The sequence below is a fragment of the Cinclus cinclus genome, chromosome 13, assembly GCF_963662255.1.
Source record: "Cinclus cinclus chromosome 13, bCinCin1.1, whole genome shotgun sequence".
NCBI classification, from domain to species: domain Eukaryota; kingdom Metazoa; phylum Chordata; class Aves; order Passeriformes; family Cinclidae; genus Cinclus; species Cinclus cinclus.
In genome coordinates, this window is record NC_085058.1 from 19317922 (window position 1) to 19333163 (window position 15242).

Here is a 15242-nt window from a genome sequence, read left to right on the forward strand (position 1 = left end):
AATACTTGTTACTATTACAATATCACAATAATATGATATTAAATTAATAGCATGTTCACAGCTCCAGGAAGTCTGAGCTGAACACTACTCTAGGTTCTGTGTTCACTTTGGCAACAGTACTTATTCAATGTGAACGGCGGTGTTACACACACACACAAAAAAAAAAACAATTAAAAACTGGGCTGGAGTGGGAGTGGGATGGCAGGAGAGGATTGGGTTGTCTTTGATAAGAGGTTATAACTCAAGCTGTTTTGGTGTCTTCTCCTCCCTCCTTCCTTCCCCTAACCCTGGCATCCTCTGGCTCCTGCAATGGGGTGGGCTGTGCTATTGGTCTCACACAGCAGCATCCCCCCACAGTCCCTTCCCAGGCTGTCTCCAGGTCCAGCATCACAGGTGTGAGCAGGGATCATCTGACAGCCCATTTAGCCTCTTTGGTGGGGTGGGGATAGGCTGTTTAAGGGTGTTAATGCCAGAATTTAACCCTTTGCATCTTTTCTGTTTTGTATGATGTCTACAGGAGGAGGAATTTTAATGGAAGAGGGCTGGGAACACTGAGCCTGAACAGCTCCTTGCTCTTGAGGTTGATGCCATTGCATCTTCTTGGGCCAAGATGGATGAGGTGATATGGAAGGACAGAGCTCTGCTCTCAGGTAACCCTGCCCAGCACCAGGACTCAGCTCAGGGAAGAGGCATTTGCTCAGCCTCCTGTATATTGTACTATTTACACTATTTATTGGTTGCATCCCACTGCCAGCTGGGCGGGTGATGGGGGTGTTTTTGACACAAGGGACTCTCCCACTGGTACCATTTTAAAAAATACAATTAATACTTTTTTTTTTTAAACTTAAATTCATTTCCTTTCCTGATTCCTTTCACTGTCCTTGCAAATACAGCAACGTTTGATTTGCCACCACCTACACAAAGAGATCAAACCTTCACATTTGCCTGGATTTAACCACCTCACACAGCAGGGAAAGGGCTGCCCTCTGGCACCAGCTGGCACCTGGTGTCCTTGTCCCCTGTGTGTGCCTCCATCTCACCCATGGATGATGCTGGTCAAACACTGATTCACAAGGCTGAACCATGCAACCCAACCTCCACAGTGTCAGGTTGGTGGTTGATCTCTGGAGGGGACAAACCCTCTCTTTGGTGTCAGGAGCTCCTCTGCCCACCCTGGGCATGGGGAAGGGGCAGCTCTGGCATCCTCCAGCATCCTCCCTGCCTTGTCCCTCACAGGGAACTGAGCCTTTTTTGGCTCCACTCATCCTTTGGATGTTCTCCTGTGGCTGGACAGGTGCTGGAGGAGCTGGGGGCAGCTCAGTAGCATCTCAAGGGGTTCTGGAAGTGCTTTATTGGGTGCTCCTGGTTAGCAGGGTGGGCTTTGGGACAAGACAGTGATGTCCAGATTCCCACCTCCCAAGGGTGTGTTGTGCTGCTCATGCCAGCACATGCCACAGATCATCCTGCTGGTAATCAGCCTTGAGGAGCAGCACACTGATGGGGCAGAAGGGTGCCCTGGCCCCAGCACTGGCATCTGAGCACCCCATCCCTTCAAACCCAGGATGGACCAGTGCCCAAATCAGCCCTGGAAAGGCAGTGGTGCCAGGGAACCACAGGGCATCACGCTGCTTGTCTGTGACAGCCCCAACAATCTTTAAAGTAAAAAACCACAACACGAATCTCTGCCACACAAAATCACACCGGAGCCCCCAAAAGTAAAGCTCATAACACCAGTGAAGCATCACGCTTCATGTGGGGTTGGGTGGGAGAGGCAGGAACTGGGGGAGAGGGAGGAGAGACACACACACACACACACATACACATATGCACACACGAGTTTCACTCACGCTTGAGGTAGAACATTGCTTTCAAAGGTTTGGAAGTGCTTTACATGGAAACAACAACAAGGAAGCCACTAAGGTGGCGGGTACAGAGCGTGACTGCTGAGGTAGGACCATGCTTGTACTGACCAAGTGCTACTCTACTTGTTTGTTTGAACATGAAGGAAGACACAGGTATTTCTGCTTCCCAGAAGACATTCATTCCGGTTGAGGTAGGTTCTGAGTTCACTTGGGTTGTCTGTCCAAGTCTTTCAGTAGCCCTCGGGCATCCTTTGACACACACACACACTCTTTTTTTTTTCCTTTTTTTTTTTCATATTATTTAGAGTCAATCAGCAAAAAAAGTATCCTGAGAAATAGCGAAAGTGTACAAAATCATCAAATCCATGGAGAGACAGCCTTCCTGGCCTCAATTTTTGGAGTCAAGTTAGAAGGTTTTTTCCAAATCCAGTCTTCTGGAAATAAAAATTAGATCCAAAAAGTAGTCCTAAAGCTGCTAATCAAGAAAAAGTTTGGGATGCCAAAAGATGGGGGCTCCACCATATCTCCAGTCTGTCAGAGACTGGAGAGTTTGCCAAACTCTGCCAAGGAGTCTGTTAGGTAGCAGCTGTGGGGAAAATCCATTGTGACCAGTCTCCAGAGAGCCGTCATTGGAAGAGACATATGAGAGGCTCGAGAGAGGTCAGAAAGATAAGCTTCACAGAGTTTCCAAAAGGCTGTATACATATATATATATATATATATTTATATATATATAAAAAAATAAAGCAAAACAAAAAAATAACAATCAGAACGTAGAAATCTTCAATTGACCTGAGATTGACAACTCGTAAAGACATCACCAGCCGTGGGTTTGGTTTCTGGTAACTCCTACAAGAGGCTTCGAGTCTTGGCAGTTTTATCCTTCATTGGCAGGACCGTGGTCGGGAGCTGGAGCAGCAGGACTGCTGCCATGGGGGTTTTTTGGGAGGGGGTCTGGCTGCTCCTCAATGATGCTGAATTCATCCAGAGGGAGTGTGGAGATCTGGGTTTCGTCGTGGGGGGCTGACAGGCTGTGAGACAACTGGGGAGAGAGAGAAGGGGACAATGCAGTGACAGTGACAGCTCCCAATGCACACACAATGCAGGTGTGCTCCCATCCTGCTGGACTTACTGTTATTCCCTTCTCCTGCTGCTCCTGGGACGGGGATGCTGGGAATAACCTCTCCAGCTCATTCATATCCAGCTGCTTTCCGTTCAAGTCACGGTCGTCCCTGTCCCTACGAGTGGCCCCGTTCAGGATAAGGCCGGTGGCACTCCGCTGGCTCCGGGCAATCTGAGGGGTTGACAGCTGCTCCTGCACGTTTTTGCACATCAGCAGCCTGAAAAATAAAGAGATAGAGCCTGAGAGAGGTGGTTTATTTTGTTCCTTCCCCCCATCTGGCATTTGCCTTATCCCTGTGGTACATTCCTTCATCCTTCAATCCATCCTATAAAGTCCAACACTGAACTGGGGATGTGAGACTCAGGTGGGCACACCCACAGTACCCAGGACCACCACCCCTTGTGAACAGTGGCATGAGCATCCCTACCTTCCTCGGTATCCAAACATAAGGAAGAGGATGCAGAATATGATGCACGTGACGCCGATGTGGATGCCGATGATGATGCCGGTTGTGGAGGTTTTATTGTTCTGCTCGTCCTTCATGCAGTCACAGGGAGGATTCAGCACTGCCAGGAAAAGGAGGAGAGGTCAGTGGTGCTACTCTTCTATTGCCCCTCTGGCTTTTGGGGAGCCCAGAGCCATAGTCAGAACCTTGGGCAGTGCTGGGAGCTGTGTACAGAAGAGGAGAACCACATGGGGAAACAGGGGTTTGCTGTCTGCCTATGCACCTCCCTTGCTCCCAGCACCCCAGGAAGGGAGACATAGCAAGCACAGGACTGGAACATCTGTAGTGAACCAGCCCCATTACCTGGCTACTGCCATTAGACACAATTAATGAAAATAAAAAACCACTCTTATGTTAAATTTTGCAGTATGCCATGCTAAAATGGGAGGTAAGAGGCAGCCACCACAACAGAACAGGCTGAACCCTGATAGAGTAGACAGATGCCAACAAGATTAGTATTTACTCCAGCACAGACAGAAGAGTAATAACTATCTCTTGAAGATATTCCCACTGGAGGCTTAAAAGGCTTCCAAGAGCAGCAGGATTTTTTTACACATAGATGAATATGAAAGGTGTGATCAGTTAAGAGATTCCCTCTAGAGGTTTCTCCTTGGCTGCCACATAATACAGGGCTCATGCTCTGCAGCCATTTCCCTTTCCAAAGCCACATGTCCTCCCTTTGACCAGTGAAGGCCAAAATATCAGGAGAGCTCCAGGAGAGCAGAGATGCTCAGTGCACCACATCTCACCTCAGGACAACAGCTGGTACCTTACGCACGGGGTGTTGTTCATGTTCATAGCCTCACCTCTGTCTCAAGCTTACGGGACAAACCTGGCATGTGCAAACTATTTGGTTTGTCTTCTCCCCATTGGTAAAAAAGCCAGACATCCAGGTGCTTCCAGCCCTGCAGAGTTTTGCCTCAGCATTATTTGTGATGCTGAAAATAAATGAGTGTCTGAAGGTGAGATGAGAGTAATGCCACAGGGGGCACACAGGATGTGTTTGGCCTTACCACCTTCCTGCAGAACTGTTTCCCAAACCAGCAGTGAGACCCAGGTCCCATCTCACCTGTCCTCTCCACAGTTTCCCTCAGGGACACAAAGCGGACAGTGGAGTTTCCATCCCCGTGCTGGTTGTAGGCGAGGAGCTTGACTTCGTACACCACCGATGCGTCTGCCCAGGGGGACACAAGAGGGATAGTTCTGGTATAACCATGAGCCTTATCTCCCCCAGTGATGCTTATCTGGGAAAAGAACATCTTACCAAATACAAGATGCTGCAAACAAGTACCTGTTGCTGGGAATGCACCCACAAAATCTGGAGGAGAGCTGCAGCATTTAGGGGTTGGGCTACACATTCAAGCTCTCTTCCTGCTAATCACGACAGGGTGGGGAGAGGACATGGATCAAGGTGTCATCATACTCACCCAGGTGGGTAATGTTGTAGGCTGTGACGTTGCTGGCCAGGAGCACTGGACCTGTGTACTGGGAGAGGTGAACTTTGCGGTAATACAGCTTGAAGCCTTCGTGCTGGCCCAGTTTGATGGAGGGCTCCCATGTTGCCTGCACGGTGGTGCTGTTAATGACTTTAATAAAGAGGGATGGCATAGCTGGGACTGAAACAGAGAGAGAAAGACAGTGGGTTGCATGTGCTTTTTCAGTCTGCGTGATGAGAAATTCCCCAGCAGCCTATCCCTGCAGTCACTGCACCAAAGAATGTGCCAGCTGAGACTGAGAAAAATCTGAGCAGACCAGAATATGGTTTAACAGCTTTGAACTTCTTCAGGGAGCTGCAGGAATTTTCAAGGGTTCCCTCTGCTCAGATGAGCAAGCAGAAGCTACTTTTACACTTTGGCTGCAATATGATGCTCAAGTCTGGCCGGGTCAGGGCAGGAATGCAGTGACTTTGACAATGCATTCTCAAATACCATTTTTTTTGCCCTCACCCTGAGGCACAGACCTTTCAGAGTGATTAATCCACCTGGGAGGAAGGAATCAGAAGGGATGGAGCTGGAGACATCCGTTTTAAAAGTGTGCTAGGTATCTGCACTGGCTTGCAGAGGGTTTGCTCTCCCCATCAGCTTTAGGAGGGAGATTTGTGACCGTGCTGGGGACTCAGGAGAGAACCAGGGCATCTTCAACAGCCCTAAGCAGCTGAGCAGCCAGAGATCTCTGCACAACTCTGACTGGCATGTTTTGGGAGGCAGGCACTTACCTGGCCTGAGGGGCACACAGGAGATTAGCTGGGAAGATGTCCCTGCTGCTGATTGAAAGTCCACCAGGAACATGCTCCAGTCAATGCCCCACAACCCTGCCCTTATTCTTGGGGTGTGCTGCAGAGGGGGTCAGACCATTCCCTCTCCAGGTCCCCAAAAAGCTGCCTGGCCCCATCCTGCCCCATCGGTCTTGCTTGAGAGACAAAGATCTGCAAATTAAAGCCAATTTTCTTGCAATACCTGGGTTTTCCAAAGCTGGCTCTGCCCCAAGCCCAGCCGCGTGCTCTGAGCAGCACTGGGGCATACAGTCCCTGTTTCCCCCTCCCTCCCTCCCTCCTACACTGATCACACCAATACCAGATGTGTCTCAGCAGGACATTTCACTGTGTTTGTCTTCCTCATATTGAAGAAAACACCCCCAGGCTAAACTCTCCCCAGCCTTTGGCACCATCCAGAAGGTGCAAAGCATGAGGTGCTGCAGGCTCTGCCCTGCCCAGGGCTCTGCTCCAGCACTGGCACCAGGAGGGAGAAGAGTTTTTGGGCACCAGGCACCAAGTTCAGCTCACTCTACAGCAAAATCATCCAGAAGAACAGCTCTACTTCTCCAGCATCCTCCAGGCTTTGAGGTAGAGCTATTTTTCCAATGCTACACGATTACGAGCTCAGCAGTTCTAATATATAAGGCTTGCTGGGCTTGCACTGGACCAAAGCTGCTTTCTGGCTTGTTTCTTCCCAAAGGGTCTCTAAGGATGAGCAGTGCAAACTCGGCCTTTGGCAGAATTCAGCACAACCATTAGTGAGCAATGAGGAAAAGCAGATAAAACGCAGCCATGTCAGTCTAAGACTGATGAGAGCTAAAAGGGGCATTTCCTCAGTTAAACAGTAAAACTGCACAGCACAACTGTTTGCCTTTTCCTGGGTACTGAGAGCTCAAGCTTTCCCATGAGGAAATTTAGAGGAAAGACAGATGCCTCTCCAGCTAAGCAGGAGGGTCTGGGCAATCCTGTCTCTTCCCAAAGTGATGCCCTCCTTCAGGTTGCAGGGACTTTGCTCTGAATAAGCCCATGGAGATGAACAAGTCCCTCCTTGTAGACTGCCATGTATCTCCACATGGATTCAGGAGGAAAGACCCAGTGTCCTGGGTCACATTAATGAGATCTCATCCTGCCTGAGTGCTGCCCAATGGAAAAAAAAATGAGTTGTATTCCTTCTAGATAGGATTTATTCTGATGTGCATTTCATTGCTGGGAAGGTTAACTTAACAATTCCTGGGTGCAAAACACAGAGTAAATTCTATTTATATCAGAATGTGCCATTCCTCCCAAGGCTGTGGTTTTTTGCAATCCAATTAAATACTCCTTTTTTTCTTATTTTCCCAATTCCCTCCAGGGCAAAATCCCCGCTCTGAGAAGTTGGACCCTTGCTTAAAGCATCACTTTCCCAGCCACGGGTGAAAACACCACAGAAAGGGAAATTATCACATTATCCCATGGATAAAGAAACACTGATGTGGGCCATCCTGATTTGTGAAGAGTTGGCTTTATTTTATGGTTGCAGAGCCTTACATTTAATAAAAACCACAAGAATATCTCTCCTACAAAATATGGAATATATCGTATTTATTCAAACTTTGAGTATATATATATGTATAATACTGATTATAAGTATATGCACTCGCAGAATGCACGTGCTGTTTATAATGTGATTACACAAATAAGTGTATACAATGGAATCTATCTGTGTGTAAATATATGTACACACACCAGCAGATAGGTGCTTCACAGAAGTATATATTAGACATAATATGGAGCTAATATAAATGAGGCATCTCCCTCATGCTAAGGGCTGGGATACTTGTTTTCCTCTTCCGTGCTGTTTGGAATTTTCCCCAGGTTATTTCAACTTTCTTCTTGAAGGCGTCTTTAGCCGAAGATGACTAAAGGAACAGTCTTCATCCTAGAGAAATGTCAAAAAGTCCTGGAGAAAACCCTAAAAAGCATTAAAAGACAAGAACAAGGACTGTGTGCTGCTTAATGAAGCAGAGAGCGTTTGAGATTTAAAATACCACGGCATTTGTGAAATGGCGTAAAGGAGAACGACAGGGAGGAGGCAGGAGGGCCTTCCCAGAGAGTGAGATTTATGGAGGAGGACAAGGTTCTCTCAAGTCCCTTCTCCACAGCATCTTCCCTTCTACTTTCCATCCAAAATCAGCACTGGCACAAAGGAAGGAGCACTGTGTCTCTAGAAAGCATCAGAGACTTCAGCCAAGCACGCTCTCAGTGTATTACCAGCCCTGAGAAGCTGATGGCCAAAAAGTAACCCTGCTCCTCTGTTTTCTGAGGAGCATCTCATATTCCTGATCCAAACAGTACCAGCATAACATGGGTACCAGACCAGTCTCCAGCTGGCAGCGTCTCTGCTGCCCTGACTCCACTGAGCTGTCCCTGGCTGCCAGATATGGCGTCTTGGAAAATCCATCCTTTTCTGAGGCTGTTAGCACAGATCCAGTGAGCTCAGGGGGGACACAGCTCTTCTGTGCATGTTGGGAGGGCACAGGGTGAAACGACTTGGCCATGAGACGAGACAAATCTGCAGTGAAACCTGAATTTGGTGACAAAAGCCACTGGGCTATAGCTCACTGAGCTGCTCTCTCCTCTGTGAGCAGAAGGCAATGGGCACCCGAGTGAAGCAAAATGAACAAATGAAGGCAGAACTGGGGCTTTTAAATATCTTTTTACCTTCCTACAAGGCAAATGCAGGCTGGGGTTGAGTGATCTGAACCAAGTCAGCTTGTCCATCTAGGACAGGGAGCTATTTCCTGAAGCTTCGTTACACAGGACAAGCCTTTTTTAAAGGATAGCAGGACAGAGGTACCTTGAAAATTCAGAGAGCCAGGAAATTTATGATCCTGTTACCAGATACCTAACTGTTACCGTCATGATTGAAGGTAATAATGACAAAAAGTCCTCTCTTACTTGACCTGGACTGCTGCAGAGTCACCAAGCTCTATAGAGCATGGGTGGCTTGCAGCTCCTGGGGCTGAACTCAGAGCACTGGGTCAAGGAGTTTCAAGCTTTGCCTTAGCCCATCCTTCTGCCTCTAAATTGGAGGGAAACACAAACTCCAAGGGTGACTGATTCCCTACAGAGTACCAAGAAAAATAAACTTGCAGAGCAACAACCCAGCAAACTAGGATTTACTGGTGTATTTGCTTAAATTCTGTGATAAATATCTGCAAGAGCTGAGAACAGAATGAGAATTGGATCCCCTACCTGGAAGAAAACACACTTCCATTTTATCCTAAATAATATCCTCACACTTAAGGCCCTCTCTTCTGGAAATTCATAATTACTGAATGTTTGTAAGAATGATTCTTAAGAAATTAGTCTTCATATCTGAGGCAAGCCACGATTCAGAAATAGATGACTGTCTAGGAAAACATTCTTCCAATTCTGACTGACATATCACATGGGGGCTGTGGTTTCTACCTGTTACCTTCGTGCAAGGGTCCTATATTAAAACACCCACTGTCTTACTGGGGAAGCTAATTGGTGGCCAAGTCAAGAAAAAAAAAGCCTTAGAGATTACCCTAACTTCCCACTAAAACACAAAGCTGCTCCAGGGCAGGGATTTGTAGGTCAGGACAGCTCAGCTCTAGTGTGATTTGCCCTGGATAGAGCAGAAAATAATCAAATCTTTAAAAGTGTGGCACTTATCAAGTAAGAGCTGTGAGCACCGGAGCTGCTGGAAGATGATGAGACGCTGCTTGAGCAGGAAGTCTGCATTTAGCAAGGAGTTTAGGAACAGCCCAGAGCAGCTGCAATGCACAAGGCCAGGCAGGTTTGCACTCACCCCCTGCTACAACATCGGCTGGGAGAGGCGATGCTGTGTTTAATCAGTCAACCCCCCTGCAACGATACAAGTGAGTTTTACACAATAACCCAGAGTAGGAGGAGCAGCAGGAACAAGGAACAGCAACACCACAGGCTACAGTGGCACGGTGCTGCGGGGCGGTGTCGGGGTGAGCGGTGCTGCTGCTACGCACAGCGGGTGTCAGCATCTGAGGGTCCCTGTGCAAAGCGTTCCTTACCTTCGCCCAGCGTGCTCACCACCGTCACTTCTGAGGCTTTGCTGGCACCCCGGGAGGTGTAAGCCTTTATATAAAAGCTGTAGCTGGTTGAGGGCTCCAGATCAGTCACGAGCTGCTGAAAGGTGCTCTTGCTAACAGCCTCCTGGTACTCCATCTCTACGGGATCTGAAATGCAAAGAGAGAAAAAACTTAGCGGTGTTAGGCTTTGCAAGAAGTAAAGAGAATAAATAGATGTTGCAAGCAGTAATTTTGGTCCCTGGGGTGGATATGTACCTATTCACACACATTTCTGCTTACATTTCAAGGCCACTGGCTTTGAGCAACCTGATCTAGTGGAAGATGTTCCTGCCTGTGGCAGGGGTTAGAACTGGATGATCCTTGTTGGAACTGGATAATCCTTAAGGCACCTTCCAACCCAAACCATTCTATGATTCTCTGATTATGCGATTTCTGCATGCTTTGCCAGAGAGCTACATGAGCAGCAAGATTTGACTATACAGCTTCATCCTCCCCACCCTTTTGATATTTACAGTGGTATATTTAGCATTTGCAGGTATTTTACAGTGTATTTAAAGCCTCGTCTCTGCCCTTCAAAAACTGGGAGGTGATGGAAAACACTGAAGGCAGCATGGACCACTACAGTGCAGACCTAGTTTTACCTAGTGGGCCGTGTTGCTAAATTATGGGAAGGCTGAGGGTGCTCTGGGCAGTGGATGTAGCACCATACCTGCAGCTTTCCGGATGTGCAGCACGTAGCCAATGATCTCCTTGGTGTTCTGCAGGGGCTTTTCCCAGGACACCTGAATGGTGGTTGCAGAGACAGTCTCTGCCCTCACGCCCTGAGGAGGGCTGGGCAGCCCATCAGCCCACAGCACGGTGAGGCGGGCGCTGGCCTGCGTGGAGCCCGCGCTGTTCTCGGCCAGGCACTGGTAGATAGCTTCATCCGCCTGGTTGATCCCATAGATGGACAGAGTGCTGTGTGGGGACAGGAGAGGGACAAGCATCACACTGACTGCCACGGTCCGCGTGCTGGTTCCTATGGCGGGGCATCCCATGGCCTCTGCTTCCACAGAAAGCTCTCAGGAAGCTGTGGGCTGTTGCTTTTGGGGAAGGTGAAGTCCAGGAGATGGATGTGTTGTTCCCTGGAACCCATGACTGGGCAGATTATCTGTCTCAACCTGTAGATACTTGTGGTTCAAGTGTAGCCAGATGTGGCCACAGGGTGGGACAGGGACCAGCAGGATCTAAAGGTGTGGATTCAGGAAGATCCCAGCTATGCCACAGAGCCAGCTCTGTGGCAAGTGCATCCACACACCCACAACAGCTTTAACTGTCTTAGCTCCAGTACACACCAGTGACACCCATCCAGGCACTGCACATGCTTGCTAAGCCAAGTCTAATCAAACACAGCCAGAAAGCCCTCTGGTGATGCTCTAATTGCATTATAGCACATTAGAGCTGTCTTAGGGTAACACTGGGATTAGCTGATTTATCCAGCAGGGTTATAGCCTCATCTCCCGCTTCTGCACTTCCAGAACCACCATCACCATAAGCCAAAAGTCAAAAGTCAAAAGCCAAAGCTTATGAGCAAGTCACAGGTTTTGTCTGCAGAACCTCTGAGTGTATTTTTGATGCTGGTGCATCAAAGCTTGCTGCCTTTCAGGGAAAAAAACAGAACACTTCTTCCAGCCTGCTCTTGGGGGCTTCCATATCGGGTTTAGATGCTGTTTTCAACATCCAGGGAAGGACAGGCTACCCTGGAAGACATCCCTAAGGCAGGGGGAAAAGCCAGCCGTGTACCAGCCTCCCAAATGTGCATGTTCCTGAGCATGGTGCCCATCTCTGCACAGGGACAACCAGAGTCCTTGCACATGTGGCCACATGAAACTGGAGGCCCTTTCTGCACTGCAGGACCTCCAGCAATGGCTGTGGACAACTGAAGCAAGTTCAGGGCAAGCTTAAAGGTTGCAGCACGCAGTATCTTTAAAACAACACCAGTGAATACTGACTCAGAAATAATTGTGTGCCACATTAGCTCTGTCTTGCCATTTGAACGTGCAAAGCAGCTTTTCTTGGTAACATCTGCTCACAAACATGGACCATCAATGAAAGCACCACTCAAAGCCAAACCAGCAATAACATGAATCAGTATGTGAATCCATCAGACACAAGGCCTCCCAAAGAAAGAAAGAAAGAAAAAAAGAAAGAAAGAAAGAAATACCAAGTGTATCTCCCTTCTAAGGCATGGGATGGTCACTGTCACCACTGGGTACAGCTCTGAGCTGGAGTTGGAAAGGTAGATTTGACACTGGAGATGTTTTTTACCCAACTTTCAGGCAGCAGCTCGGATTATGATAAAATCTGTCTACAATGCCTTTGGTCCTGGGAGGGTGTTCTCACACACAGGACATCCTAGGGAAAACTTCAGAAGTTCACGTGAGCTTTTTCTTACTTTTCTCTAAGAAATAACCCAAACCTAACAAAATCTACATCAACTACTTGATTCTAAGGAGACACGAATTATTTTCTTCTCCTGCAGTGAATTCTAGGTGGACTTGGAACTTGACTGCCTATGAGTAAATCCCAAGCATCCCTGCTGATGCAGGGTACACTTCACAGCTTTTTGGGAACCACAATCAAAGATGCCTTTTATGTAAATGAAAAACTGAACATTGGAAGTGAAAATGATAAATAACCTGCCACTGCCTGCCAGTATGTCAGAACAAATGCTTCTTCTAATTGCAGCAAAATATTGGTCTTCCTATATCAAAATTTATTATTACTGTTGATTTAACATTCCTATTTCTGCCTTGCAAATTATCGGGGGTCATGGTGAGTGAGCAAATGTTTAACAGTCATCTATTTATGTCCTGTGCCTTTGTTTCCTTGGAAACATTGTAAATGGAATATCAAATGTGATGGTTTCAGCTGATATGGTGATTTTCTAGAATCAGCCCTAAGCTCCTCTCATAGCCATGGGCTCAAAGTATCTGATTAAATGGAAGGAGAAAGGCAGAGCTGGGAGAGGGCGAGGGGAGGAAGGACCCGATGTGTGGCTCAGCTGTGTCAACAAGGGCTGACTCCTGTGAGGACAGATGGCAGAAGGCAGGATTACACCATCTGAGAGCTGCACTCCCAGCCCTGCACAAAGCAGATGTGTGGAAGGAGCAGCAGCACTTCCTTCTGCCCCGTCAATGCAGGGATTATTTCCATGTGGCTGCTGTGCATCTGGGCACCCAGAGAGGCAAGGCTGGGCTGGCTGGCACTCAGGTCAAGAGCAGCCTTAAGCTTCCCAAGCACAGAGTAGCTCTGGACCAAGGAGCATTTAGGCTCTGCCACTTCCAGGTGCATTTACTTGCTTTGCTTAGAGAGAGGAAAAGGTGTGGAGGAAGGAAGAGGGGAGCAAGGCTGAAAAGCAGTGCAAGAAGCCTGATGGCAGTGCTGTGATTCTGGGGACAAAGACTTCTCTCTCTTGGGAAGATTTGGGGATGAGCAAAATGATGTGGGACACAGATGATGCACAGGATGCCAGTGGTCCTGGAAGAATGGCACTTGGCCACTGGGACCTGGAGCTGAGCAGAGCCTCTGTCATGCACAGTCAAGTCAAAAGAAATAAATACAGTATTTTCTGCAAAGTTGGCATGACACGGATGGCTTTGCTTCAGGCTTCAGAAAGTTCATTTTAATTGAGATTTCCTTGGCTATGTTTGGATGTGCTGTGCAGTGAGAGCCTTGGCCATCAGTTACCTGGAGCCCACATTATCTATAGATATGTAGGCAGTGGGACACTAAAACAGCTGGATTTTTGGCTATGAGAGCATGGAGAAGACGACAAACACAATGCCCAGCATCTAAACACCAGCTCCAAGAGAATCACCTCCCAGCATGTGGAGGATGCGGTGCAGAAGGGCCAGCGTTCAGTCCCAGGTTTTGTTGTTTTTTGCCTTTTTTCTTTTTTTTTTGAAAGCTCAAACAAAAGGAAAATCTGTAGTTGCCGTGTGAGAAGGCGTAGAGCGTCTCTGTGCGTCAGCCATCCGAAATATGCAGTGTCCTTTTATTTCTTCCTGTCAACACGAAAAAATCTGTCACTCTGGGACATCTGCTGCTGGAAAACTTTCCCGCGAGTGCCAGACTGGCAGCGCCGCAAGCACGTCAGATGAGGCGAGATGCCAGAAGGCTTTTGCTGGTCACCAGAGCTGCTCGGTGAGCGAGGGCTCCATCACATCTCCACACAATGCCCTGACAGGCATTGATGGAAGTGGGGAGAGGAGCCGCTGCAGATTCACACCCGGCTAAGCTGAAACGAGAGGCCTCCGCTGCTCGAAAGCCGCAGAATTCCCAAGCTGTCTTCCCAGTTCATAGGCAAGCAGGATGACTGATCTGGCTCGGGTCAGGGGTCCAGGCCGGTGACCGGAGATCGGCTTTGCAAAGGCTCCTCTGAAAAAGTCTGCGAACTGAAGGAAGCCTCTTCATCGATTCAGCAGCACAAAGAAGAGGGGCCCATCTGGGAGGGCACCGGCCTGTGCGCGCACGGGCGTACAAAGGAGGGAGTGTGATGAAATTAATGCAGAGAGCAGGCTGTGGCTAGCAGGGACAGCATTCTGAGTGCCAGCAGATACAGAAAGCCACCAGTGCCACATTCAGATGCCCCATCCCTGCTCTGGCTCTGTTTGTCCTGGCCTGTGTCGTGCTGTGCTGCACTGAATGATCTCTTCCTGGGCTGCTGGCCTGTACCATGCTGGGAATGAGCCTCTGCCCCTCAGCTTTGCAGAAATGCCCTGTATTCTGAAGGCTGCCTCATACAGACTGAAATTAAGGTGCAAAGCTTGAAAAGTGACACTCATCAACCTAGAAGGACACTGCGTATCACTCCCAGCCCTCTATATGCATATTCTTACACACCCAGAAATTAAATATCATACAGAGCATCCTAGGTGAAATTGGGTTGGGTTATGCAGAAGGACTGATTTTGATTTTGCTGGTACTGCAGCCTACTTGCCAGGATTCCAGCCCAATCTTGTGATTTCAGACTCACCCAAGAGCAGCTTCTGGAAGGATGTTGCTGTTTTTATAAGCCACAGAGTACAATCACAGACTTAATTGAATCCTGCCCCAGCAAGCAGAATGTCTTTACATCTTCAGGACCATGGGGAAGCACAAAACATCTCAGGAAAGCTACTGGAAGGGAGGGCAGAGCCTGTACTGGTAGGACTGCAAATTCAGACAGGTGGGAGAGCTCTCTGCTGCTAAATGGAAAGTCCCCCAAACCTTTTCCCAAGCAAGCAAGCAAGCAAGCAACACAGATACTGGAGAAGAAAAATACCTAGGCCTAATTTAGGAGAGACTAATTTTAGGCTGAACAACTATGGGCTCAGTCCTACCTCGAAGCCTCCTATGTAAGGACCATTCTCTGCTGATGGATTTTGCTGTGTGCAACAGTTAGAAC

General features: G+C 48.2%; 1 protein-coding gene across 1 annotated transcript in view; it reads right to left on the reverse strand.

The window, feature by feature from the left end:
• Positions 1-2739: 2739 nt before the first annotated feature.
• IGDCC3 (immunoglobulin superfamily DCC subclass member 3) overlaps positions 2740-15242 on the reverse strand; it is a 93951-nt gene continuing 81448 nt past the window's right edge. Inside the window, exons 8-14 of the mRNA XM_062501568.1 lie at positions 10524-10771; positions 9797-9961; positions 4918-5106; positions 4560-4664; positions 3413-3551; positions 2995-3202; positions 2740-2904 (exon numbers count right to left, since the gene is read on the reverse strand). Coding sequence (XP_062357552.1) covers positions 2740-2904; positions 2995-3202; positions 3413-3551; positions 4560-4664; positions 4918-5106; positions 9797-9961; positions 10524-10771 — 1219 coding nt within the window. The remainder of the gene's footprint in view (positions 2905-2994; positions 3203-3412; positions 3552-4559; positions 4665-4917; positions 5107-9796; positions 9962-10523; positions 10772-15242) is intronic.